Source organism: Denticeps clupeoides, chromosome 3 (assembly GCF_900700375.1).
Source record: "Denticeps clupeoides chromosome 3, fDenClu1.1, whole genome shotgun sequence".
NCBI classification, from domain to species: Eukaryota; Metazoa; Chordata; class Actinopteri; order Clupeiformes; family Denticipitidae; genus Denticeps; species Denticeps clupeoides.
Genome location: NC_041709.1, coordinates 28,703,833 through 28,728,205, shown reverse-complemented (window position 1 = coordinate 28,728,205; position 24,373 = coordinate 28,703,833). Strand labels below are relative to the sequence as shown.

At 38.0% G+C, this 24,373-nt stretch overlaps 1 protein-coding gene across 1 annotated transcript in view; it reads right to left on the bottom strand.

Annotated features, from left to right (window-relative positions):
- Nucleotides 1-24,373, bottom strand: part of nomo (nodal modulator) — a 47,154-nt gene that overhangs the window by 8,311 nt on the left and 14,470 nt on the right. The window contains exons 6-22 of the mRNA XM_028970975.1: nucleotides 19,510-19,582; nucleotides 19,271-19,423; nucleotides 14,501-14,638; nucleotides 14,333-14,422; nucleotides 13,581-13,686; nucleotides 12,319-12,469; nucleotides 11,317-11,488; nucleotides 9,980-10,121; nucleotides 7,805-7,936; nucleotides 7,540-7,676; nucleotides 7,294-7,381; nucleotides 7,151-7,214; nucleotides 6,966-7,061; nucleotides 5,781-5,957; nucleotides 5,198-5,280; nucleotides 4,950-5,109; nucleotides 4,667-4,793 (exon numbers count right to left, since the gene is read on the bottom strand). Coding sequence (XP_028826808.1) covers nucleotides 4,667-4,793; nucleotides 4,950-5,109; nucleotides 5,198-5,280; nucleotides 5,781-5,957; nucleotides 6,966-7,061; nucleotides 7,151-7,214; nucleotides 7,294-7,381; nucleotides 7,540-7,676; nucleotides 7,805-7,936; nucleotides 9,980-10,121; nucleotides 11,317-11,488; nucleotides 12,319-12,469; nucleotides 13,581-13,686; nucleotides 14,333-14,422; nucleotides 14,501-14,638; nucleotides 19,271-19,423; nucleotides 19,510-19,582 — 2,089 coding nt within the window. The remainder of the gene's footprint in view (nucleotides 1-4,666; nucleotides 4,794-4,949; nucleotides 5,110-5,197; nucleotides 5,281-5,780; nucleotides 5,958-6,965; nucleotides 7,062-7,150; nucleotides 7,215-7,293; nucleotides 7,382-7,539; nucleotides 7,677-7,804; nucleotides 7,937-9,979; nucleotides 10,122-11,316; nucleotides 11,489-12,318; nucleotides 12,470-13,580; nucleotides 13,687-14,332; nucleotides 14,423-14,500; nucleotides 14,639-19,270; nucleotides 19,424-19,509; nucleotides 19,583-24,373) is intronic.

The following is a 24,373-nucleotide window of genomic DNA, read 5'->3' as shown; positions in this document are numbered from 1 at the left end:
CCCTACGCCGACCAGGCCAGCCCTGTAAAGTCAGATGAGGCCACAAGCATATGCTGAGAAATAATAACACACCCCAATAATAAACCTTAAACCTGGATCGGTATATCAAAATACTTGAAGTATGGTTCCCTTGTCATGTGGAAAGCATCCACTTTAGAATGAGTCAAACACATGATATATTCCATGGGCATACATTCCATTATGAGATTGTGCAATATTTTTTTTGTTGGAGCCTTATCCTTGATCCAGAATAATAAAACATTTTTCCTCGCAGCAAATAGGTTCAAAAGTTTTTGATGTTCTGAGTTTGGACCTGAGGGTCCAGGTCCAACGGAACAGAGAAAATTTTGGATAATTCTTCCAAAATGCATTTCCAGTATTGTTGAATTTTTATACACAACCAGAAACAGTGGACAAAATTTGCAGATTCACAATGACATTTGCAGCAGAGAGCAGGCATGAGGTGTAGTAGACTGAATTAAGGAGTAAATTAAGGGTTAAAACTTTATAAACGGCACTGACATTTATTAGACAATTGGGAAGACACAGCCCTCTCCACATGATGGTATTGTGATAAAGTAGTGTTGTACCTCTGGAAATGAAATGTCTCACTTGCAAGTGTCATGTTTCTGCAGTCTAGATTTTTGTTTCAGCTGTTGAAAGGATAGTAGGGTTTGACCATTCAGCAGATCTCCCAGCCTCGAAAGTCCCACATCGTACCATCTTTTAAAGCCATAATACATAAAACCCATCAGAAACTTCTGGATTATTTAAAGCAAGTTGATAAGAGTCTAACATTAGGAACTTCTAGGCCCTCCTGAGACCAAATCTTCTGTAATTATGCTCGAGGTTTCCTCTTATAAATGAACTTAGCCAGCCCTCCAGAACCTTAATGACCTTATTGGTTAACAAAATAGGGATCATTTGTAGGGGATAGAGTATCCTAAGTTAGCACATTCATTTTAACAAGAGCAATTCTGCCAAGCCTAGACAGAGGCAAAAAAGCCCAGCGATCCAGGCCGGCCTTTATTGCATCAAGAAGGGGAGGAAAATAAGTTTTAAATAGCTGGTCGAGATTCAGCGTTACATGGATTTTTAGGTAGAACATTTTAGAGACCAGCAAAAGGACTGGGCAAGGTTAATTTTGTATCCAGAAAAAGTACCAAACTTTTAGGTGGTTTGGATAAGATTAGAGACAGGGGTATGTGGCCTTGTTAGAAAAATCAGCATAAAGAGAAATTTTCAAATTAAAATCCAAATTATATTTGTCACATACAAAGTCATACACGGTATGATATGCAGTGAAATGCTTTGGCGAGACTGCTACAGACCACAGTATTGCAAATATTGCAAGTATACAATGAACCAATATGCAAATATTGCACTTTTATGTCTTTAACCTAAAACAAAAAATATATATAACAGGTAGGGTGAAGGTATGCAAATGAGTGAAGTCAAAGTATAAAGTAAAAATAAATAAATAAATACATTTGTGCAAGGTCAAACGAGTTACAATTTCAGGGGGATTGAGTCCAGAAGTGTTCGAGAGTGAAAGTGCTGGAGTGTATTGGAGTTCTACGAAGTGTTGTGGTTGTTTAGAAGCTCCTCCTCATTCTCTCTGTGTTGGACTTCCCTGATCGCAGCAGAGAGAACAGTCCATTGTTTGGGTGGCTGAGGTCCTTCACTATCTTCCCGGCCCTGGTCAAGAACCGCTTGCTGTAGATGGATTGAAGGTCAGGGAGCTTGGTACAGATGATTCATTCAGCTGATCGAGCCACCCTCCGTATGACTCGCCTGTCCTGCATTGTGCTGTACCCAAACCAGGTTGAGATGTTTCCCATCAGGATGCTCTCTATTGTGCAGGAGTAGAAGTTCCTGAGCACCGTGGAGGCCAGTCTAAAGTCTCTCAGGCGTCTGAGGTGGTAGAGACGCTGCCGGGCCTTTTTCACCATGGTGTTGATGTGACTGAACCATGACAGGTCCTGCGTGATGTAAACACTGAGGTATCGGAAGCTGTCCACTCTCTCCACTGGGCTCCTGTTGATGACAGGGGTCTGGTAGTTCCTCTCCTGCTTGGTACTAGTCACTATTAACTCCTTTGTCTTGTTCAGGTGGAGATCGTTCCTCTGGCACCAATTCTCCAGATTTCTAATCTCCTCCAGGTAGGCCGTCTCGTCGTTGTCAGAGATCAGAGATCAACTTAAGGATGGTGGTGGAGTTTGTAGTTGTGGGTGTACAGAGAGTACAGCAGGGGGATCAAAACACAGCCCAGGGGGGCTCCAGTGCTCCCTGTTGTACTCCCTTCCTCCCACCTGTACCCCGAATATTGTCACAACCTGATAGCCTGGGCTAGGGGTACAATAGCAATGATAAATGCTGTAAATTTAGTTGTCTCCTAACTCAAATGTAAAATTAATTAGGTCATTCTACTCGATCAAAAGCCTTCTTATTATCCAGAGAAAGCACAATAGCTAATCTCCAGTGATTTTGCAATGCTGTATCCTGAAGCGAATAAACCATATATACAGGAGCATGGTGAGAAAGAATAATATTTCCTATAGTACAGGACTGTACTAGATTCATTTTTAAAGAAGGTATGAAAAAAATAATCAATTCTTGTGTAGTTCTTATGAACAGCAGAGAAAAATGTCAGTCCATAGGATGAGCTTCTCTCCAGACATCTGAGTAACTCAGGTCAGAACAAATACTGGAGAGGAGCCTAGCTGCAGCATGTGGAAGTTTGTCGAGTGGGAATAAGGTAACAATTAAAATTGCCCCCTGCACGAATGGAAAGAGCATGAAGTATGGGATGTCCCGCTCTCACAATCTCTGTTTAACTGCATCATAGGTTTGCATAACCGCTGCAGAGAAATTGCTGTAAAATGACAGCCTGGAGCCCTTGTATGTTAGCACCCTGTCTTGACTGGCATGACACGCCTTCTCAATCACTCGCTGTATGAAAATGTATGAACTGTATGAAAACAAAGAAGTAGCGGTCCCATGTTAGCTCCAATCATCTGAGTCGGTGAATGGTGCGCGCTTTTCAGTTTAATAATTCTAGCCTTCATAGTCAGCTTCAAGACAATGGGCAGCCATGACTTGAAAAATTCCACTGACTGACTTGGTTCTGTGATCTCCGCCAGTCCAAGCACTCAGACATTAAGCCGTCTGGAGTTGTTTTCTGCCATGTCCAATTTTTCTGACAATTCACTGAGCCGTTTCAGCAGCTCCGTGATCCTTGGGTGTGGTGTGGTGTTATTATCGACCACTAATATCCTATCCTAGTTCTTAGATATGGATTTGGACAGGATTCCAGCAAGTTGATTCTAGACAAGAAAATATTATGTCTTCCGGTTTCTAAATGAAAGACAAAAAAAAAAAAAATTCCAGGAGTTTCACACACTACCCAATAGGAAAAGTCCCACATTTGAGTTCCCAACTCCTACTATTTTTGTTTTTTGAAAGAGTTCCAATAATTGACCAAAGTTAGCAGCTTTATAATACATGTAATAAGAATTATCTATTGTAATAGACTGTCAATTACTTTTTGTCATAGATAATTACTAACTGAAGCATACAGCATGAAGCATATAGTACAACATAAAAGTAATACTGGTGCAAAAGATAGGTGGACAAGCACAGTAATTGGTCTAGAGCCTCAGATTAGTTTAGAATACAACACAAACCTAATATGTGTCTGTTGTTTGAGCTATTGGATAGCTATTGAATGCCTGGTCGCACCATTTAGAAATTACTTCACCAAATCAGGACCACCAAAATGGTTTGTAACAATTTTCAGTTTTCAACCATATTGGAGCTAAATATTTCAGAGATTGCATGTAGTCTATCCTTCAGGTGGAGTTTACCATGAATGAAGCATCTTGTTAGGTTTAAGTTGTGTATCATAAATTTAGGGCATTTGTTAGCATTTAAAAAATGCTTTCATAGGCTAAGAATGCTGCACAAGTCCACCACAATTTCGAAAATGCATTTTGTGAAAATAAGGCAAAACACAATCACAAATTTTGGATGTTTAAAAAAATACATATTATCTTTCAAAAAAAAAAATATTTTGTTGGATGTCACTTTTACATTTACAGCAGTTTATTTTATTAGTGTTTATTTTATTTGATAAATTTTTAAACCTTAATTTCTTAAACCTTAATAATATCATTCATCACAGTGGTGCCCAGAATTCTATGATAAACCAAAACTTTTAAAAGTCTGCATTCTACAAGCACTGGTGCAATATTAACACTTGAAAACCCTATCTTACGGGTCAGAGATTGGTTCAAAACATATATCTGAGGTTATCCAAAAGATTTATTTTATGCAAAACCAATTAGGAGTCAGGAGCTTAAATATCTTCCTATTGGGAATTGTCTGAACCTCTTGGAATGTTTTCTGCCAAATCTGAGATGGTCGAGTGGGAGCATTCGGCCACTTGACATTTGTCTGTCTATTTTGTACAGATGCTTTCTAGAATTTTTCCTTTTGAGACCTCTCAAATCTAGGTCCCAAATATTTTCTTTAATTTCAACCAGAACAGTATGGTATGTACAACACACATTTAAAACAAAAGACAAATATAGAAAATAATATAAATCGAATTGAAAATTAAATTAAAATGCTTGTTTTTGCAGCAATGTCCTTTAAAATATTTTACCTCAAATGTGATCCCAGCCAGGGCAAATGCATTGAAGTCTCCTTTGGTGTCTTCTACCAGTGTCAGTACATAACCCTCTTTGTTGGCACTGATATCATACTCAAGATCACTGTGCAGAGGTCCAACACTCAAGGGTTAAACACAAACACAAGTTTAAGGTTAGTTTAAAAAAGCAAACTTAAAAAAGGAGCAAATAACAAGTCAAAAATTAACAATTCTCCAACATGCATTTTCATACTGCATTGCTTTGACCAGCTTTCGTACATTTCTTTTCAAGAATTACCTATAAGCACCATTCTCATCCGTGAGAACAGTGATAACAGGCTCAGGAGCTCCTCTCTGTGAAACTGAAATGTGAACATCCTTGAGAACCGGGGATATCAGTCCTTCAAGGAAGAGTCCTTCTTTGCCAATGATGTTCACCATTCTACCTGGACAACTCTCTTTTAAGAACAAAAATAATACTTTAGAAGAAGTATTCTTTATACTTTTAAAACATATATTCTGAAATTAGTATTTTACTGATTTCACCTCCAGTGACTGTAACCTCCACTTCAGGTGGGTAAAAAAGAAGCCCCTTTGAGAAAGGTGTCACACTTATCTTTTCTCCAGCCCTAAAACAGAAACAGTGGTTTTAGTCATCTGAAACACACAATTCTTAAAAGTTTAATTAAAAAAAAAAGTTAAAAGTTAAAAAATGGTAGTGAACCAAATGAGGAATTTCTATGATAGACATTTTAACGCACTTGTGTAAGTTAATTTACATTAACAGCATTTATCAGACGCCTTTATCCAGAGCGACTTACAATCAGTAGTTACAGGGACAATCCCCCCGGAGACACTCAGGGTTACGTGTCTTGCTCAGGGACACAATGGTAGTAAGTGGGATTTGAACCTGGGTCTTCTGGTTCATAGGCGAGTGTGTTACCCTCTAGGCTACTACCATCCTATTTAAATGTCTTGCAAATGTTGTAGGTGTAAATATTAACACATAAGTAAACACATTTTCACCGCATGTCTATTTTTTTCTCTCCAAAAAATTTATAGAGTTCTTGATAAAAAATATTGTAGAGTTGCAGCCCTAGTGACAAGCTGAAGAATAAGAGATTGTTACCGCGCCCAATAGGAAAATTCATAGTGGAAAGGACCCTGGAGTTCATCATCCTTTTCTTGTAGAGTGTTTTCAGGCTCATTCCTCTGCTCCACATCTTGAAGCTGCCGCTCCTGCCTCTGCTTCTCAAGTGACTGTAGAGGTCCCACTACGAGGGCAGGTTCACTATCAATAGATGACCTGAATGTTGACAATCATGAATAGAATTATCTTGTAGAAAATGACCTAGAACACTTGCAAAAACTCCTCTGATTAGAGCAAAATTTCAAGAATGTGTTCTTGTAAAATAAATCATTCTAAATAATAAAAAAAACTGTTCAACCCAAAACACACACATTCAAATATTAATAATTTTTGGAGATTTTAACTTTTACAATAATTTCCATAAAATAAATTCCTTTAACACATTCCTCCATTTTTGACTCTAGGATCATGAAAACCTCTCTATTGAGCAGAGACCCAGAGGTCAGGAACCAGATGCATGGACCTATCTCTTTGGTCAATTAAGAGAGAAACATCTGCCCCTCTAAAAAATGAATCATACAACCCATCATAAATTCAAAAGATCACAGAAATTAACCTTGCACAGGCCCCTGCGATAACTATGGAAGCGCCAGAGAAGCAGATTAAGGGGCACCATGCAATAGGAATTCCTTCCTCCCACCTTTTTGTAGTCTGGTTTGCAAGATAACTTTCACCACAGACTTGAAATGAGATCAATAAAGCTATGCACACAGAACTCAATTACATAAATTTTATCTTTACTGATTCACCATAGTTCATGGAATGTTCATGCTATGGTATGTTTGGTATCCTTCACCTCAGAATTGTGTAAAGAATGTTGATGAATGCGACTGAATGAAAAATAATTTACTTAGTACTATATGGTTGTTGCAGATAACTTTGTGATTTGGAGGGTACCACTTAGGGTCACAAAAGGGACACACAGACCCAATCCCCCAGCAACAGGGAAATAATTAATAATTTACTGAAATCCACATGCTTATGAATCAATCCATGAATTAATTCATGATCCCACATTTGGGCTCAATTTACTATACCCATTCTATATTCTTCTGCAAAGTCAGATAAAGGCCAAAGGCCAAAAAATCTGCTGTAAAAGAATTGAATTATTAATAAAAAAGGTTTATATTGTGGTTTTAAAAGTTGAGCTTCCTGTACACTAACTTGAGAGTGACAGTCACATCCATAAGTTTTTCAGTGATGATTAGTCCAGTCATGTGATGTCTAACAGCAGTAAGTGTCAGGATGCTAGGGACAGACCTGAAACATTGTGAAAAAGAAGTCATACATCAAACAGGAAATAAGCAATGTCAACATTTAAAAATATAAGGCCTCTAAAAGGTACTTACGTGTCATATGTGTAATAATCCTGTTCAAACTGATGACAGGAACGAGGAATCACTTTGTATAGACCTTAACAGAAAAATCTATATTTACTGCACAACAGTAAATTCATAGCAGCAACCATTCTGCCGTATACCAAAAAACGTACCTGGTTTAGAAAGACAGAAACGATTGATCCCTTTAGAGAGATTATACACACCAACATTATCAGGTTTACTAGTATCTTGAAAAAACTCCTGGAAAAACATAAAAACATATTGTAGTTGCATTCTAATAAAATTTCAAGAAAAACTTAGCTCAATGATGAGATAATAAACTGCTAATGTTCTGTGTTTTGACATTAGTTGTGCAAGTTCAATTGTGCAATATTCGAATGAAAAGGGGATATAAATACCAAAGTGATGGTGTGGGAAAGGGAGCAGCGGAGTATATAACCATTCTGTTTGAATTCAAGTCCTATCACATCAACGTCAAGTACTTCCACTTCTAAGGACTTGTGTTTCCAACACCACTCCTCCTGAGATATGCTTACTGTAAGATTTAATAGAAATGGGGAAAAATAATTAATGAAGCCATAAAGTGAGGCTACTGTACACAAACTGTATTAAATATTAATGTGCATTTAGAGAGTTTATATTTGGGCTATTTGGATCTGATACCTTTGTATCTCCCTGGAAGGACATTGTCAAATGAGAAGGTGAGTGTCTCACTGCTGCCAGAGAGCTGTATGTTTTTTTTGTCCCCTTGCCGACTCACTGGTTGCAGTGTAATCATCAGGTCTTCACAGGTCACTGTTTAGTTAAAGGCCAAAAATATGTTTAAAATGATTTAACTCTCAAACAGATAAAATTATCAAAGACTTTTTAAACAGCATTATATAGGCATCCATATGCATTGTAATGAAATAAAAAAGCTGAAACTGCCAGGAAAGTACCTAACAAATGCACAAATTAATAATTTTCCTTGACCCCTTGACTTTCTCACAACACATATATGCAGTATAATTTAATGTTTAGGAACAGTTTGTCCAGCTAACTTGTTCAAATTCCAATCAACATCAAGTAATTTCACTTCTAAGGACTTGTCTCGTTACCTGTTTTGCTCTAATACTGCTCACACGAAGAATAGGTGGCACACCAAAAGTTCCACAGAATTCATCTGTGCAATTGCCTAAAACATTGCACATTGATGGAGGACTTTTTTCACAAAAGGAGACCGTTAGAATGTTCTATTCTTTTCAAACAAATAAATGACAGTAATATTCATATATTGTAATCTGGCCAGGCACCAGGCTTCAGTTTAAGGTAGTTTGCCTGAAAGATCACTACAAGATCAAGTGTCTAATAGTCGGTGAGGTCACGAAGGTTACTTCAGAAGCAGTATTAAAGATTGCGTTTGGCAAGGTAACTGAAGCAACGCTTTATGGGATCTGTAGTTCGTGTGTTATTAGCACTTCAAATCGGCGGGCCATAATAATTGACCTGGCTAGAGCTAGGACTGGGAGATACAGCTTTGACTGGGGCTGCAACTGGGTAATGGGGCTCTGGCTGGGGCTGGGTTGGGTAACAAGGCATGCAACTCTTCCTTGTTGAACACTTCAGGCCAGATTTCTTCAGCCAGTAGATTGCTGGTCCCCAAAGAGTTTTGAGCCTCCTACACTATATCATGTTACGTATAATAAATATCACTTTAAATGTTACCTCTGGGTATCCTCTGCCCATGCAATAGATAAGACTGCACATAAGTCTGGACATTTGTCTGTGAAGATTCTCAGTAATCCAGGTGAATTTGTCTGAGAGTTGAGTCATGACAACTGGACTTTCTTTCTTTAAGGTACCTTTCTTTAAGCTTTTCATTATGTTCTGCGGTTTCGCAGCAGTCTTGTGCATGCACCGCTCCGAAAGATCATGCCTGTTTTTCACACTGATCCCTGCAGCAAGTGCGGTGCGTTGAATGCAATTCGTTGTTTTTTTGAGAGGAATCAGAAGTGCCGCGCGTGATTTTTCTTAATTTGTTTTCACTGCAAATTTTTTGCCATTGGAAATTATACTGAAACTATTTATAGCAAATTTGTTTGAGCAAAATATTCCAAAAGATACAATTACAAATATAAGTGTTTAAGTTATATTATTAGTAATATTTGAATTGTTTTTTTTTTGTTTTGTTTTTTACTGTTTTGTACCTTTGTACTCAAATGGGCTATAACAGGAGGTACACTATTATAATAAAAATAAATTAAAAAATAAAACTAAGGACAAATATGTTAACCTGTTTGTGACATTGTTTTTCATTGTTTTTCATGTACAGCATAAATGTTTCACAGAAAGGTTAATTAAATTGGCTTAGTTCTGGAGACAATAAACCAAGGATTTTAAGCATTTTTTGAGGAATAACAGCAAATTGCTTGCTTATTTTAGAGGTCTAAAATAAGCATGTTGCATAGCACACTATTTATAGAGTATTTTAAAAACACAAAAGTATGATTTATCTGATTAAATACTCTAGAATATTCCAAAAATATTTCAAAGTTGGAGTCCTACATACATCTACATCACTCTTACACTCTACATACATCACTCTTCTTTGTCTTGGCACCTAGATGGTGGAACTAATAGATGTCATCAAATTGTCTCTTTAGAAACCTATTACATACACTTAAACAGTTCTTGAAATTGTATTCATATTTTGGGTCCTAGTAAACCAGTAGCAGAATGTATTTTCTTTCAGAAACTCTGAAATGTACATATGTACATAGCAGTATATTAGAAATAGCAATATATAGTATGTTTGTTAAAAATAAATAAAAAGTAAGTAATATTAAATCATTAACCCACCTAAACATGAAATTTTACCAGAAACAGTTGCCACAAACTGTGTGAACTGCAGGCCACTCAGTGGTCTTTCTATCACTGAGATTTCCAAAGACTGAGGATGCAAAAACAGACCAGCCTTCACCTCAGGATCAGGTATGGTAACCTGCACAGGAGGGGAAAAAAACACAACAACATTGTTCTTAGTACTGTCTTAAAGTGATGTACTGTCCCTTGCAAAATTATTCATGTTTTGTTGTCATGCAACCTGAAATTTGAGAGTTTACACCCTTTCATTTGAAGAACATGCCTACAACTTTAGAGATGTTTTTTTTCATTGTGAAGCAAACAAAATGGACAAAATAACCAAAAACATCAGTGTACAAAATTGTTGTCAGTACTTTGTAGTCACCTTTTGCAGGAATTATAGCTGCTTAAGTCTCCATAAACTTGGAACATCTTGCCACTGGGATTTTTGCCCAATCCAAAAACTTGAGCTCTTTCATGATTAGATATAAGATAAGCTTTATTTATCTAGAGGTAATCAATTTTGTTGTAAACATGCTCAGTGCAATAAGAAGAATAAGGATAAAGACAATAAAAATTTAAGAACAAGACTAATTCCTGATTGAATAAAGTGAAAGTGAAGTGATTGTCATTGTGAAACACTGCAGCACAGCCCACAGTGCACACAACGAAATGTGTCCTCTTCTTTTAACCCATCACCCTGAGTGAGTAGTGGGCAGCCATGACAGGCACACGGGGAGCAGTGTGTGGGGACTGTGATTACTGGGCCACTTCCTTACTGCTAGGTCACCACTGCCACAATAACATAATAGTTCTAACAAAATATCAATTTTTATTATGAATAACAGATTATAGTGCAAGTGGTTATGAAAAATGACTTTTTTATGAGCAACACATCTCTTCGGTTTCATTCCACAAATGGCTTTAATTCCATTCTTCATATAGCATTATAAATTACATTACAAAATTATAATATACAAGTGAAGTATAAACTAACAGAGAAAAAGAGGTAAAACTAAGTATACAAAAATATTGTGCATTCAAAGAAATAAAAATTCTCCATTTCAGCTTTGCATGTGTGTTCAGGAAGCAACAGAAGGAACACTCGCCCACTTGGATTCTATTGGTCGCATAAAAAATACATCACGGTGCAGTGGACAAATTTCAAAGTTCAACAAATGACTGCGGTGCTAGAATAAGGCCGCTGGGTACCATGCAGCGTGAAACTCCTACCCGGATAGGTGCTGTAATCAGATCAGGCCGCCAGTCACTACCAGCACTACTTTTTACAGAAGTAAAATGGTGTTTGGAAAGAAAAATCATTTCTGGGTTACCTCTATACTGTAGTCTCCTGGTCTTGCCTGAAAGCAAAATCCCCCCTGGTGGTCACTCTCTGTGGTCTGGACAGGACCCTGACCTTTTGGTGTAAGGGTCACCTTATAATGTCCTTGAAGTTTCAGGCTCTCAGGAGAGTGCCCAATTAAAATGAGTCCACACACACTAAACCTACAAAGAAAGTTTAATTTAAGAGCATCAAAACCATGGTAAACCAAAACATTATTATTTTCTAAGAACAAGTTAAATGCAGTACTTGGTCAATAATATCAGTATTGAATGAGTAACAGGATAAGCCATCAAATGTCAAAAATCAAACTTCTAATATACTGTTATCCCTGTTGAATGATGATAGAGATAATTTCCTAGAAGATGTGTATGTAGTCTGCAAAAATCACCTATACGTGAAAGCCTAAACAATGCAAAGGGGCTTCAGAATTGAACAAGACTCAATTACTGTGGTGGTACATCACTGTAATATTATCCACACACGACAACACAGTGCATCTTTGTTCCATGATTCAAGTATAATTCTAAAAGTAAAAACTCTATTATTATGAACCTCTGTGTGTGGGTAAGGGCTATTCTCATATAATTTGTATAAATATTTATTGTAAATTCAGTAATGCATCAATGTTGTTTTAAAAATATTTATATTGTGAATGAATGGTATTAATACATGTCATTACTAGTATTAATGCAGTCACCAAAATTTAGGAATGGGAAGAAAATAAATAAGTAAGAATTGATGAATAGAATTAATAGTACTAAGAAATTAGTAAATAAGACTTGCCACACAAGTAATGGTGCTACACAAGTTGGATGTCAGTTCTTCAGTTGTACTGAATCTAAAATTCACTAATGTCCAATATAAGTACCGTGTACTTCTCTGGACCCACTTTTAATGGGTATAATGTGTAACAGGAACACTACACCATTTTCTGCATTTAGTCTTCTATGTATGATACACACAGGCATGTATTCACTCACACACTACTTACCCAGCAGTAATGATATCAGGGAGCTGAGGTGTATTAGGAGCAATTTTTACTGTAATCGGCTCAAAGAACATAAGCTCTTTGTATGTGTGAATTATGTAGGTCCCAGTAGTCATGTTCTCCAATCGGAAAGACCCATCCTTTTTAGTTAAAACTACAAAGATACAATAATTGAAAGTAATTTTATATGAATAAATATCAATTTAAAACAATGCTAGTGTAATTGTCATAAAACCTTCACAGACCACTTTATCAACTACAGTTGATGCCAAAATGATTAGCCCCCAAGAAATTATGGAACGTTGTCCTAAACTTCTACCCAATGTTTGCAGCATTTAATAAACTCTATATAATCAAACATTTGGCAGTGATATTTAGTAGCTTTTGATACATTTTTTAATATGAATAATTTTTTTTAGGCTTACTTTATATCAAACATAGTAAAGAATGGGGTAGTCAAAATGTGTTAGCCCCATGTGAATGTACAGTATTTAACCAATCAGCTATGAAACTGTGCAGCAATTGGCTTCCTAACAACACTCAACCCACATGAAAGACTCATTGAACACATGAAAGGGACTACTGTTACCTTACCATGCCAAAGACAAAGAAAATCATTCTGGAGCGCAAAGTACAAGAGACAAGTTTTGTAAGAAACCTGGCTGGTTATTTCGAGTACTCTGGAGAGGAAAATAGTCAGAGATGTCAGAAAGGAGCCCCAGACATTTTCCAAGATTAATGTTGCTGACCTTCAAGGTTTTAAGGATCACATCTTTGAAGGCTCTTCACTGTGGTGGGTTTCAGGGCACTCATCCCAGGCACATCAGAGCCTGACTGAGGTTTGCCCATAAACGTTTGAAAGGTAAAGTTGAGTTTTGGAAGTCTGTGCTTTGATTTGATGAGACTAAACTGGAACTGTTTGGGCACATGGATGTTGCTTATGTTTGGTGAAGAAAAGGACATTTCCCACATTTTTTACTTTTAGTGACCAGGGGGTCACTAAACCCCCTGGTTCTTGGGTCTCTGTTTTGCCCTTTCTTGTTTCAGCTCTGTGTATCAGTAAAATATCCTAATTAAACTTATTAGACATTGTTATTTATAGAGTATTTGTTTCCAAAACAACAAACACTTGGTAATTTTTCATTGAGGAATCATAAGGGCAGCTAATCATTTTGGCCTCAATTGGTAGTTTAAGCAACTCATTGGCAAGGGTCTAAGCAAAAAAAAAAAAAAAAGATATTCAAGACAATGGATTCAAATCAAACCTGTGATCTGGTTGTTAAGGGTGACTGTTGCATCAGGGACACCCATACCATCTGGAGTGTTGAGAACCCTTCCTGTCACTGAAAACCCCATGATCCTGAAAACTGGCTGTGAAGAGTAGAGATACATACAAAAATCACATATTAAATGATACATACTGGGACAGGGCAGCTAAAAGGAAGTGTGGGAGTTTTAGTAGACTAGAGGATAACATACATGCTTATGAACCAGTAGACCACAAAGTCACAGGTTCCAACGCCACTTAATACCATTGTGTCCCTGAGCAAGAGACTTAACCCTGAGTGCTTCCAGGGGGATTGTGAGTGTAAATTGCTGCGTATAATGGTGTCTTATAAATGCTGTAAATATAAAAGGGCTATGAAATATTAGAGAAATATCTAGGAACAATATTTTGTTTTTATTCTGACTGACTATATTCTTAATATAGGAACACAATCTTATCAGGGTTGAAAAGTAGTTATTATTTTCAATAACTTATCTTGTATTTGACAACTACACAATGAATGTACTCAGAAAACAGTATATGCAAGGAACCCTTAGGGGAGAAGTATTCTGTGAAAGGCGACAATAATCTTGCAACAATCTGAGTGCTCACGTATTAGATATACCTAATGAAAATAATGAGATTTTATTATATTTAAATATAAAATATATTTAAATTTATAAGTAAGCTCTCATTAGTCAAACTTAGTTGTTTCATATATTATTGATCTCCATTAGAAGCTCTACTTACATTTAACTTCACACTTCTGTGCTCCACTTTGAAGTCCATTCGAGAAGGTGCAACATCAAATGTGATCCTCTCACCTCTGTAGTATGGAATCTATCGATCAAAGAAATAACACTTAAAAATAACCTGTACAATCTAAAAAAAAATGTAAACAGATAGAAGGTTACTTACAAGAGTGTATTTCCCACTTGTGAGTGAAGGAAACGTAAACGTGCCATCCTCTTGAGATTGGACACTGCAGAGGTACACAAGGGAACTGGTGTCCAAAAAGACCCCATCAACTGTATCCTTGCTACAGCCACTGATCTCCTGCAATGAAAAGACAACAAAACAAAGAATTGTACTGTGACAACCATTCTATGTGATATTTCTGACAATGTTGCATTGGTTAAGGTGTCAAACAACCTGCTGATGACAGCTGATACCGGCTCCCCATCTGCTCTGATTCTACTAAAATTGTCTGCCGCCTTTAACACCATGGACCACAATATATTACCACACCACCTACGTAACACCATTGGCATCAGCAAACCTCATCTCTCAGACCAAAACCTTATCTCTACTGCTCTTAGCCACTTGGTCGATTAATCCGTGGACATGGGGATTAACCCAAGTGTACATCTCAGTCAAGCCGGATGAAGTTCACCACCTCCCTAAACTAGAAAATTGTTTGAAGGACGTCAGAGAATGGATGACCTTCAATTTCCTCATGCTTAACATGGATAAGACCAATGTGTTGGTGATTGGTCCCAAAGGGGCAAAACATGAATACAGATTGGGCAGTGCTGGTTTGTGAACTGGTCCTCTGTAAAGAATTTGGATGAAACTTTTGATGCCCAGGACCTAAGAAACATAGCTGGAGTTAGGAAGTTTCTCTCCATCTCTGATGCAGATAAATTATATCACGCATTCATAACATCTAGACTGGATTACTGTTGCTCTGGTTGCTCTGCTGCTTCATTGAATAAACTTGAACCCATCCAAAACTCTGAAGCTATGGTTCTTACACTCACTAGAAAGTATGATCACAGTACGCCTGTAATGTCTTTGCATTGGATCCATTATGTTAAGTTCCGTATTGACTTCAAAATTCTGCTTATCACCTATAAGCTTTGCATGGTCTTGGTCCAGTTAGTAACCTACAAGTCCCTCATAACCTACCACGCTCCCTTCGTTTGCTTTTAGAGCCCCAAATCTTTGGAGCAATCTTCCAAGGAATAATGTATGGGACTCAGACACAGCAGCAGTGTTTAAACTGTAAGATGGGATGTCGAGGAGCCATGACATTTCTGTGGCTTTGTTTACATTTACATTTATGGCATTTATCAAACGCTCTTATCCAGAGCGACTTACAATCAGTAGTGACAGGGACAGTCCCCCCTGGAGTGAGTAAGGGTTAAGTGTCTTGCTCAGGGACACAATGGTAGTAAGTGGGATTTGAACCTGTGACTCTGTAGTCTTTTGGTTCATAGGCAAGTGTGATACCCACTAGGCCTTTGTTGTGCATGGAGATTCAACACCTCCGTTTTTGCATGCTTTTGTCAAACAGCACTCCCCTGAGTGCTGTTCTACTTGTTAGGCACTTTGTGACAACATTTGCCGGCCCTCCCCGAGCCAAACGTGTGAGGTGCCGGACGTCGGGACCGCATGCTCTCTTTGTCTTCCCCAGATGGGAGGCACCGGGGGCGTGGCGTCAGAAACAACAGGTTCTGATTGGTCTGTGACAGCTTCCTGTAGGCCAGGTGTATAAAGATCTGTTCACATGTGGGGAAGGGACTTTCATTCTTTCTCAGCTGTTTTTCCATCGGAAGCCTTCTGGCTTCCAAGTCTTTTCTCTCCTCCCATTTTTCTCCTGGATCAGGTGATGTCTCTGGAACTTGGTTTAGGTTGTGCTGTCCTTTTTACATACAGTATATACATGTAACTGCAATAATAATTTACTGGTGTTAATAAATTAGAAACTGTTCATCTTTTAATCTCTATTGTGCCATGCTTCTTTCTGCCAGGAAAAATCAAGTTGGAGTTGTTTGAATACAGTGCTTTTGTGTGTAGAGAGAGAGAGTTTTTTACTCTGTTCTCTCAGTTTTTTACAAAACCAAGGCTAAAAACCTACTTATACAGTCTAGCCTTTAACACTCCCCTCACCATTAGTATCTCTGCAGCAGTTAGTGCCGCTGGAAATGTCTAGTTCTCTATTCAGTTACTGGATGCTACTTCTTTATACACAAGTCTACTGTAATAGCCTTCATATGCCATAATTTTCAGGAAGTATTTAATTTAACATGTAATCCAGTGCTGAGTCTAGGTTCCTCTCAAGGTTTTCTTCCTTTTAGAGGGAGCTTTTTCCTTGCCAATATTGCCTATAGCTTGCTCCCGAGTGCTGTTCTACTTGTTAGGCACTTTGTGACAATGTACACTGTAAAAAGCTCCTTATAAACAAACATTGATCTGCCCCTCCTCTTACAACTGGTTCCCCTCTTATCTCACTGGGAGAAATTAGTATTGAGAGTATAGTTGTTTTTGGAAGCTTGTCATAATTTTAGTTTTAGTTTAGTCTTCGCATTTTAGTTTTTATTAGTCTCAGTCACATCCAGACTCATCTTAGTCTAGTATATTATTTTATTTTTTACAGTTTTATTGAAATAGACAAAACATATTACATATTTACATTAGGGCTGCAACAACGAATCGATGAAATCGATAAAAATCGATTACTAAAAGAGTTTGATTATTAAAAAAACTTTATTTGAGCGCGGAGCGGAGTGTACACACTCGGACTCTCTCGTGCACAGATGCTAGCAGAGTTTGGCGCCTCGTAAACAGCGTGGGGCAAAAAGAGAAAAAAAAAAAAAAAAAAACAAGCAGAGGTAGAGGAAAGATACATGGCGGAGGCAGAGAAATCTGCGCGAAAATATGCAAAAGCGACATGGCACGGGAGCACCACGGCAATGATCCAGCACCTGAAACGCAAACATGTTGGAGTGTTTGAGGAGGAAGAAGGGGGTTCAGCAGCAGGGTAAGTCGCTACAGAATCCTACTTTTGTTCCGGTTTGAAGTGAGGAACGTAATGTCCCTGGTGCTGGTGTTTAACTTGCCGCGGAGGAGAACTAGACGGGGACTTACAGCTCCACCTACAGGTGTGGAGGGGGGATGAAACAGCGTTCGGACTGTTCTCTGCGTCTCCACGTGGACGACTCGCCTATTGTGTCCTTGAGCAAGACACTTAACCCTAAGTTGCTCCAGGGGGACTGTCCCTGTAATTACTGATTGTAAGTCGCACTGGATAAGGGCATCTGATAAATGCTGTAAATGTAAATGTTTACCCGTCATCCAGCTTGACAGGCATGACAAGTTAGCGTTAGCGCGTTAATAACAGTAGTAAAAGCAGGGGTGCTATAGTTACTTTGCATTAAAAGACTAAAGACATGTTTTTATTCACTAGCCTTTTTTGGACCATTCATTTTTCAATCTGTTGTCATGTATGGCTACACTGCAAAAAAAGCTTTTTTTACCTAGTAAATTTGTCTCGTTTCCAGTCCAAATATCTAAAAAATCTTAAATCAAGATTACTAGACAAGAAAAATTGCATGAGAAAATTAAGTGATGCTTAAAACTTCTGTTTGAGATTATATCTCATTAAGATTAGTCGAAAGATTAATCGATTATTAAAATAATCGTTAGTTGCAGCCCTAATTTACATTACATATTAACCACTCCACAGCCAGGTCAAAACACTGCACTGGCTCCCTGTCTCACTCTACATTTAGTACAAAGTCCTCAATCCTCACCCACCAATGTGTTTATGGAACTACGTCCACTCTGCCTGAAGGATCTCCTCACTTCACAAATATGCCAACACTCGCTTCATTACTCCTCTATCTACCTCTTCAAAACCCCAAGGACCAAGTGCCACATAATGGGGCATTGGGCATTTTGCTCAGCTGCTTCCCACCTATGGAATGCCCTCCCAGATCACCTGAGGACTCCACAGACCCTCAACACTTTTAAACATGGCCTAAAGACCCACCTCTTTAAAAGGGCATACATTTGTTGATTTGACTTTTTATTAGATGTGTTTACTTTTGTACCACTGAGATTTGTTTGAAAGGAAAGTGACTATAAATTAAATACATTATTATTACATCATGTTTAGGACCTTGCATGTAGCACCTCAAGACTGTCCAACAGTTCCACGATGCCCTGGTCAAGATCTGAGAGGAAATAGCCAATGACTAATGTCATTTCAGCGAATTGGAACAGTATCTATATCCAGCATTATTATTTTTTTTACCAAATGAGATCTGGTGTGTTTTAAAAGTGTTTAATTTTTGAGCAGTGCACAATATTTATTGTCCCACCAACCAATTAAAAGTAATCAAGGTATAAAGTCATAAAGGACTTCATACTTCTTTCAATAATATTAACAGTATGCTGAGAAACAGCCCCACTTTCACCAACATGGCATCCATTTGCTCAATCATGAGCAAAGTACAGTGCCCACACATGGCTGCCCACTGCTCCCAAAAGGGTGATTGCTTTGTGTGCACTTTGTGCTGTGCTGCAGTGTTTCACAATGACAATCACTTCACTTCACTTTCTTCTTAAATGTTGTTCAGTAATCTTTAAATGCAATGTTTTAAATTTTTCTTGTCTTGTGTGGTGAGTGTGCATACAAGCAAAGGTGGATGAGTGCATTAATGATTGTTTCCTTTAGCTATTGGACAATTCTTCTAATTATTATTTTCACTCTTTTTAAAATATTGTGGGGAGCACCTAGCCAAGGTCATAATGTTATGGCCAAGCAATATATCAATGTTGTGTTTTGTGGGGTGCTATTTCTGTGAACACAATGCAGCTTATGTAACAGTACATAAATAAATATACAAATGTTACAGAACAGATACACATATCACATGAAGATCTAGATAGTTGTCCACTTACTTCTTTCTTCACCGTGTCTGAATAGAGCAAGAAGGACACCTCTTTCATTGGTTCACCATCACTTAGCACTTCTCCAGAAACATCATACCCTCCCACAATCAAAGGTGCCGAAGCCAAGCCATTTGAATTAACCACTTGAACTGATGTTGTTCTCTGCAAAACAGTGACATTTGCATATCCTAAAACATTAAGTAAATAAAGAAAAGAAAAAAAAGAACATAATTAAATGAATAACTCACTTGTTCGAGACTCCATGAATCATGGTAAGCAGTGATTATATAACTTCCAGGAAGGATTTTAAAGAATGTGTATCTGTGAATTAAAAAAAAAAAAAAAAAAAAAAAAAAGAACTGAATTAAACAAATTAACACACATATAAAATACAAAAATAACTTGTGTAACATAAACTAAATATAACAACTAACATTTTGATATTCCAGCCTAAATTATCATGGCCCAAAATAATTATTTCGGTCACCCAGAAGAAAAATGTATCTTTCTTCCTCATTCAAGACAATTTGAACTTGCTCCTGTCAATACTCTATTGATTTAAAAACCCTAGTCTACATTGCCTCATAAATATGATATCTGCTGCAGATCATATCAAACATGAAGGTTATCAGTGCTTTAAGGTAGGGCATGCTGATTTGCTGAGTTGGGGACTAAAGGGTTACTAAATATAATTACAAAAATTCCTGAACTTACTGTAGGAAAGAAGTAACTAAATTAGTTATTAGTTAGTTATTCATGATTACAATTTTTTATCAGTAAGGGGGATTTCTAAGTGGGCTATTGACACAAAATTTCCACCAGATGTTGCCCTTAGGGCTGCAACAACGAATTGATTAAATAGTTAAAAATCGATTACTAAAAGAGTTGGCAAAAAATTTCTTAATCGATTCATTGTGCCATGCGACGCGGAGACATTTGATTATTTAAAAAAAAAAAAACTTTAGTTCAGCGCAGGTAGAGGACAGATACATGGCAGAGGCAAAGAAATCTGTGCGAAAATATGCAAAAGCAACATGGCATGGCACGGGAGCACCACGGCAATGATCCAGCACCTGAAAAGCAAACATGTTGGAGTGTTTGATGAGGAAGGGAGTTCAACAGTAGGGCAAGGCACTACAGAATTCTACTTTTGTTCCGTTTTGAAGTGAGGAACGTAATGTCCCTGGTGCTGGTGTTTACTCGTTATCCAGCTTGACAAGCATGACAAGTTAGCGTTATCGAGTTAATAACAGTAGTAAAGCAGGGGTGCTATAGTTACTTTGCACTTTGCATTAAAAGACTACAGACATGTTTTTATTCACTAGCCTTTTTTGGACCATTCATTTTTCAATATGTTGTCATGTATGGCTACACTGCAAAAAAGCTTTTCTTACCTAGTAATTTTGTCTCGTTTCCAGTCCAAATATCTAAAAAATCTTAAATCAAGATTACTAGACAAGAAAAATGGCATGAGAAAATTAAGTGATGCTTAAAACTTCTGTTTGAGATCATATCTCATTAAGATTAGTTTTCTTACCCCATTGGCAGATCATTTTGCTTGTTTTAAGCAAACAATCACTTAATTTTGAGGTGTTTTTTCAGAAAACAAGACATCATTTCTTATGCTATTTCATGTGTCTTGTAAATGTATCTTGATTTAAGATGTGTTTAAATGTGGTGTATAAATGAACCTTGCACTTACTACATTGATGGTAATAATTTAATGAATAAGCTTAAAGTGAGCTTGAGAGAGAGAGAGTGTGAGAGTTTGTGAGTGTGTGCGTCTGCAAGTGTGTGCATCTGCAGTGCAGAGAACAAGTTCTGACATTCAAACAAATTCTGTTAAATTTTCTGATTTGTACTGTTCTTAATTTTTTTTTAAATTTATCATTCTGGCAGCTCAGGTGGCACTTTATTTAAATTAAAAAAAAGTCTATATATATTTGCCAGATGTAAAGCATACATGTATATTTTTTGCCAAATATTGAATTCATACAAAGAAATCAAAACATTTAAGTATACAAGTTGAGTCATAATAAATAGTGAAATAACACAGGGAATAAGTATTAAACACATGAGGATAACAAGGTGCAAAATGGCATAGAAAGCCAAGAGATCACCTGAAATCTGTCAGTGTTGAGAGAGAAACTGTGCCCCCTATCAGTTGCTTTAGTCCTAATTGATGGCCTATAAAGGCTTCTCATTACCCAGCAGGCACACAGGAAAGACTTCATGATGGGTAAAAGCAAAGATGTCCCCCAAGATCTTCGTAACCTAATCATTGAAAAGCATTTGGATGGGAATGGTTCTAGGCACCAGAATGTTCCTGTGAGAACTGTGGGGGCCATTATCCTGAAATGGAAAGAGTATCAGTTCACCATAAACGATCAACGATCAGGTGCTCCACGTAAGATCCCTTTCCGAGGAGTCCAAAGAATAATCAGGAGAGTTCTCCAAGAGCCAAGAACCACTCGGGCAGAACTTCAGGAAGACCTTGCATCAGCAGGTACTGCTGTTTCAAAGAAAACTATGAGCAATACACTGAACCGCCATGGCATCCATGCAAGACTCCATTGCTGAACAAAAAGCATATTGAGGCTCGGTAAACGTTTGCGAAACAGCATTTGGAGAAGCCTGTGGATTACTGGGAGACTATAGTATGGTCAAATGAAAGCAAAATTGAACTTTTTGGCTGTCATTCTACACACCATGTTTGGAGAAAAAATGGCACTGCCCACCACCCCAAGAACGCCATACCAACAGTTAAGTTTGAGGGTGGAAGCATCATGGTTTGAGGCTGCTTTTCAGCAAGGAGTACTGGCAGACTTCATATTATTGAAGGCAGGATGAATGGAGAGATGTACCAGGACATTCTGGATAAAAATCTGCTGGCATCTACCAGGAAGCTGAAAATGAAGAGGGTGGACATTTCAGCAAGTTGCTTGAATGGCCCAATCACCTGACCTAAATCGCATAGAAAATCTATGGAGAGAACTGAAGATCAAAGTTCATAAAAGAGGACCAAGGAACCTTCAAGATTTAATGACCGTTTGTGTGGAAGAATGGGCCAGAATCACTCCTGAGCAATACAGACGACTGTTCTCTCCATACAAGAGGCATGACATTTACATTTAAGGCATTTGGCAGACGCCTTTATCCAGAGCGACTTACAACGTGCTTTCAAGTTAACATCGATGAAGAGATCAATTCTGGTTCACTAGGACCCCCAACTATGAATACAATCTTTTTATTCACTCTGTTGTAGATTCTGTACACAAGTTCGAAAATAAGAAAGTTACAAGTTAATCTAAATATTCTTTAAAGAGGAAGGTCTTGAGCTGTCGTTTGAAAATACTCAGTGACTGAGCTGTTCTGACCTCAAGGGGAAGTTCATTCCACCAAGACAGAGAAGAGGGGCCAAGACGGAGAAGAGTCTAGATGAGTGTCTTCCTTTTACCTTCAGAGATGGAGGGACCAGGCGAGCAGTATTGGAGGCTCGGAGTATACGAGGTGCAGTGCGAGGTATAATATGGGCTGTGAAGTAGGATGGTGCTACTCCATTTTTGGCTTTGTAGGTCAGCATCTGATGATGGCAGCTACTGTCAGCCAGTGGAGGGGACGTAGCAGAGGGGTGGTGTGGGAGAATTTGGGAAGGTTAAAGATCAGTTGGGTTGCTACATTTTGTATTAGTTGTGGAGGTCGGATGTTACATAGAGGTAGACCAGCTAGGAGGGAGTTGCAGTAGTCCAGTCGTGAGATTACTAAGAACTGAACCAGTAGCTGGGTGGCCTGTGTTGACAAATAAGGATTTGTCTGACATTGTAGGGAAGGAATCTACATGAGCAGGAAAGATTGCTGATGTGAGTCGAGGAGAGTCTAAAGTTGCGGGCTGTTGTAGAAGGAGAGAGCTGTGAGTTGTTCAGGTAAATAGCAAGATCCTGATGTGGTGAAGAATCTGCTAGAATGAATATTAGTTCAGATTTGGTGGGATTGAGTTTGAGGCGATGGGCTGCCACCCAAGATGATATGTCAATTAGACATGCAGAGATTTTGGAAGCAGCATGTAGATCAGAGGGAGGAAAAGACAGCATGTGTGAATATTGAAATCCCTCAACAATAAGGACATTTTCATTCTTGTCCATAATGTTTGCCATAAAGTCGAAAAATTCCTTTGAACAGTTCATACTATATTTGGGTGGACTATAAACCACCACACACGGTATCGGTTAAAAACGGCCCAACCAAACACTATTGTTTCACACGTAGACCAAGACATAAGCTTGTCTTTATAAACATCTAAATTCCCACCTCCACGACCAGAGGTTCATTTTGGGTATTTAAAAATGTACGGTCAGACAGTAGAAGATAGCATGTAAATAGCATGTGACACACAGACACTCAACCAAGACTCACACAAAGAAAATCCAGGTCATTCAAAAAAAATCCACTTCAATCCCATTCCGGATGAAAATTTGTTATAGATCTGGCATTTACCAAGAAGATCCTTGCAGGGACTGGAGTTGGAGCAGTGGAAGGCCAAGAGGCCCATATGCCAGCGTTCGTTGATTAAGAATGTTTGCCCTATTTTTTTTTTTTCAGTGTACATGGTTTATCTTCAATAGGTTGCTCTGCGTTATACACTTCTGTTTTAAGGCTGACACTGGGCTTTTCATTATTATCTGTGTCTATCTACCTGCATCTCATCTCAGGGAGAATGAATAGTTCTTTAATCTTTGTGAGCTGGAATGTTAAGGATTTAAACCATCCGGTCAAAAGAGAAGGAAGGTGCTCTCACACCTTAAACAACTTAACACTGCAATCGCATTTCTACAAGAAACTCACATTCACAGTTCTTATGTCACGTTGGGGAGGGCAACACTACCACTCTACCTTTCAGGCCAAAGCAAGGGGTGTCTCAATAATCCAAACATCTCTTTTGAGCCTCACAATGTTATTGTGGATATACATGGTCATTATATCATTGTTTCAGGGACGTTATTTAATACTAATGTAGTGTTGGCTAATTTATATGCCCCTAATTATGATGTCTCCTTTGAAATTTTTTTCTCTGCTCTACCAGATCTGAGCTCTTACGCTCTTATATTAGGGGGA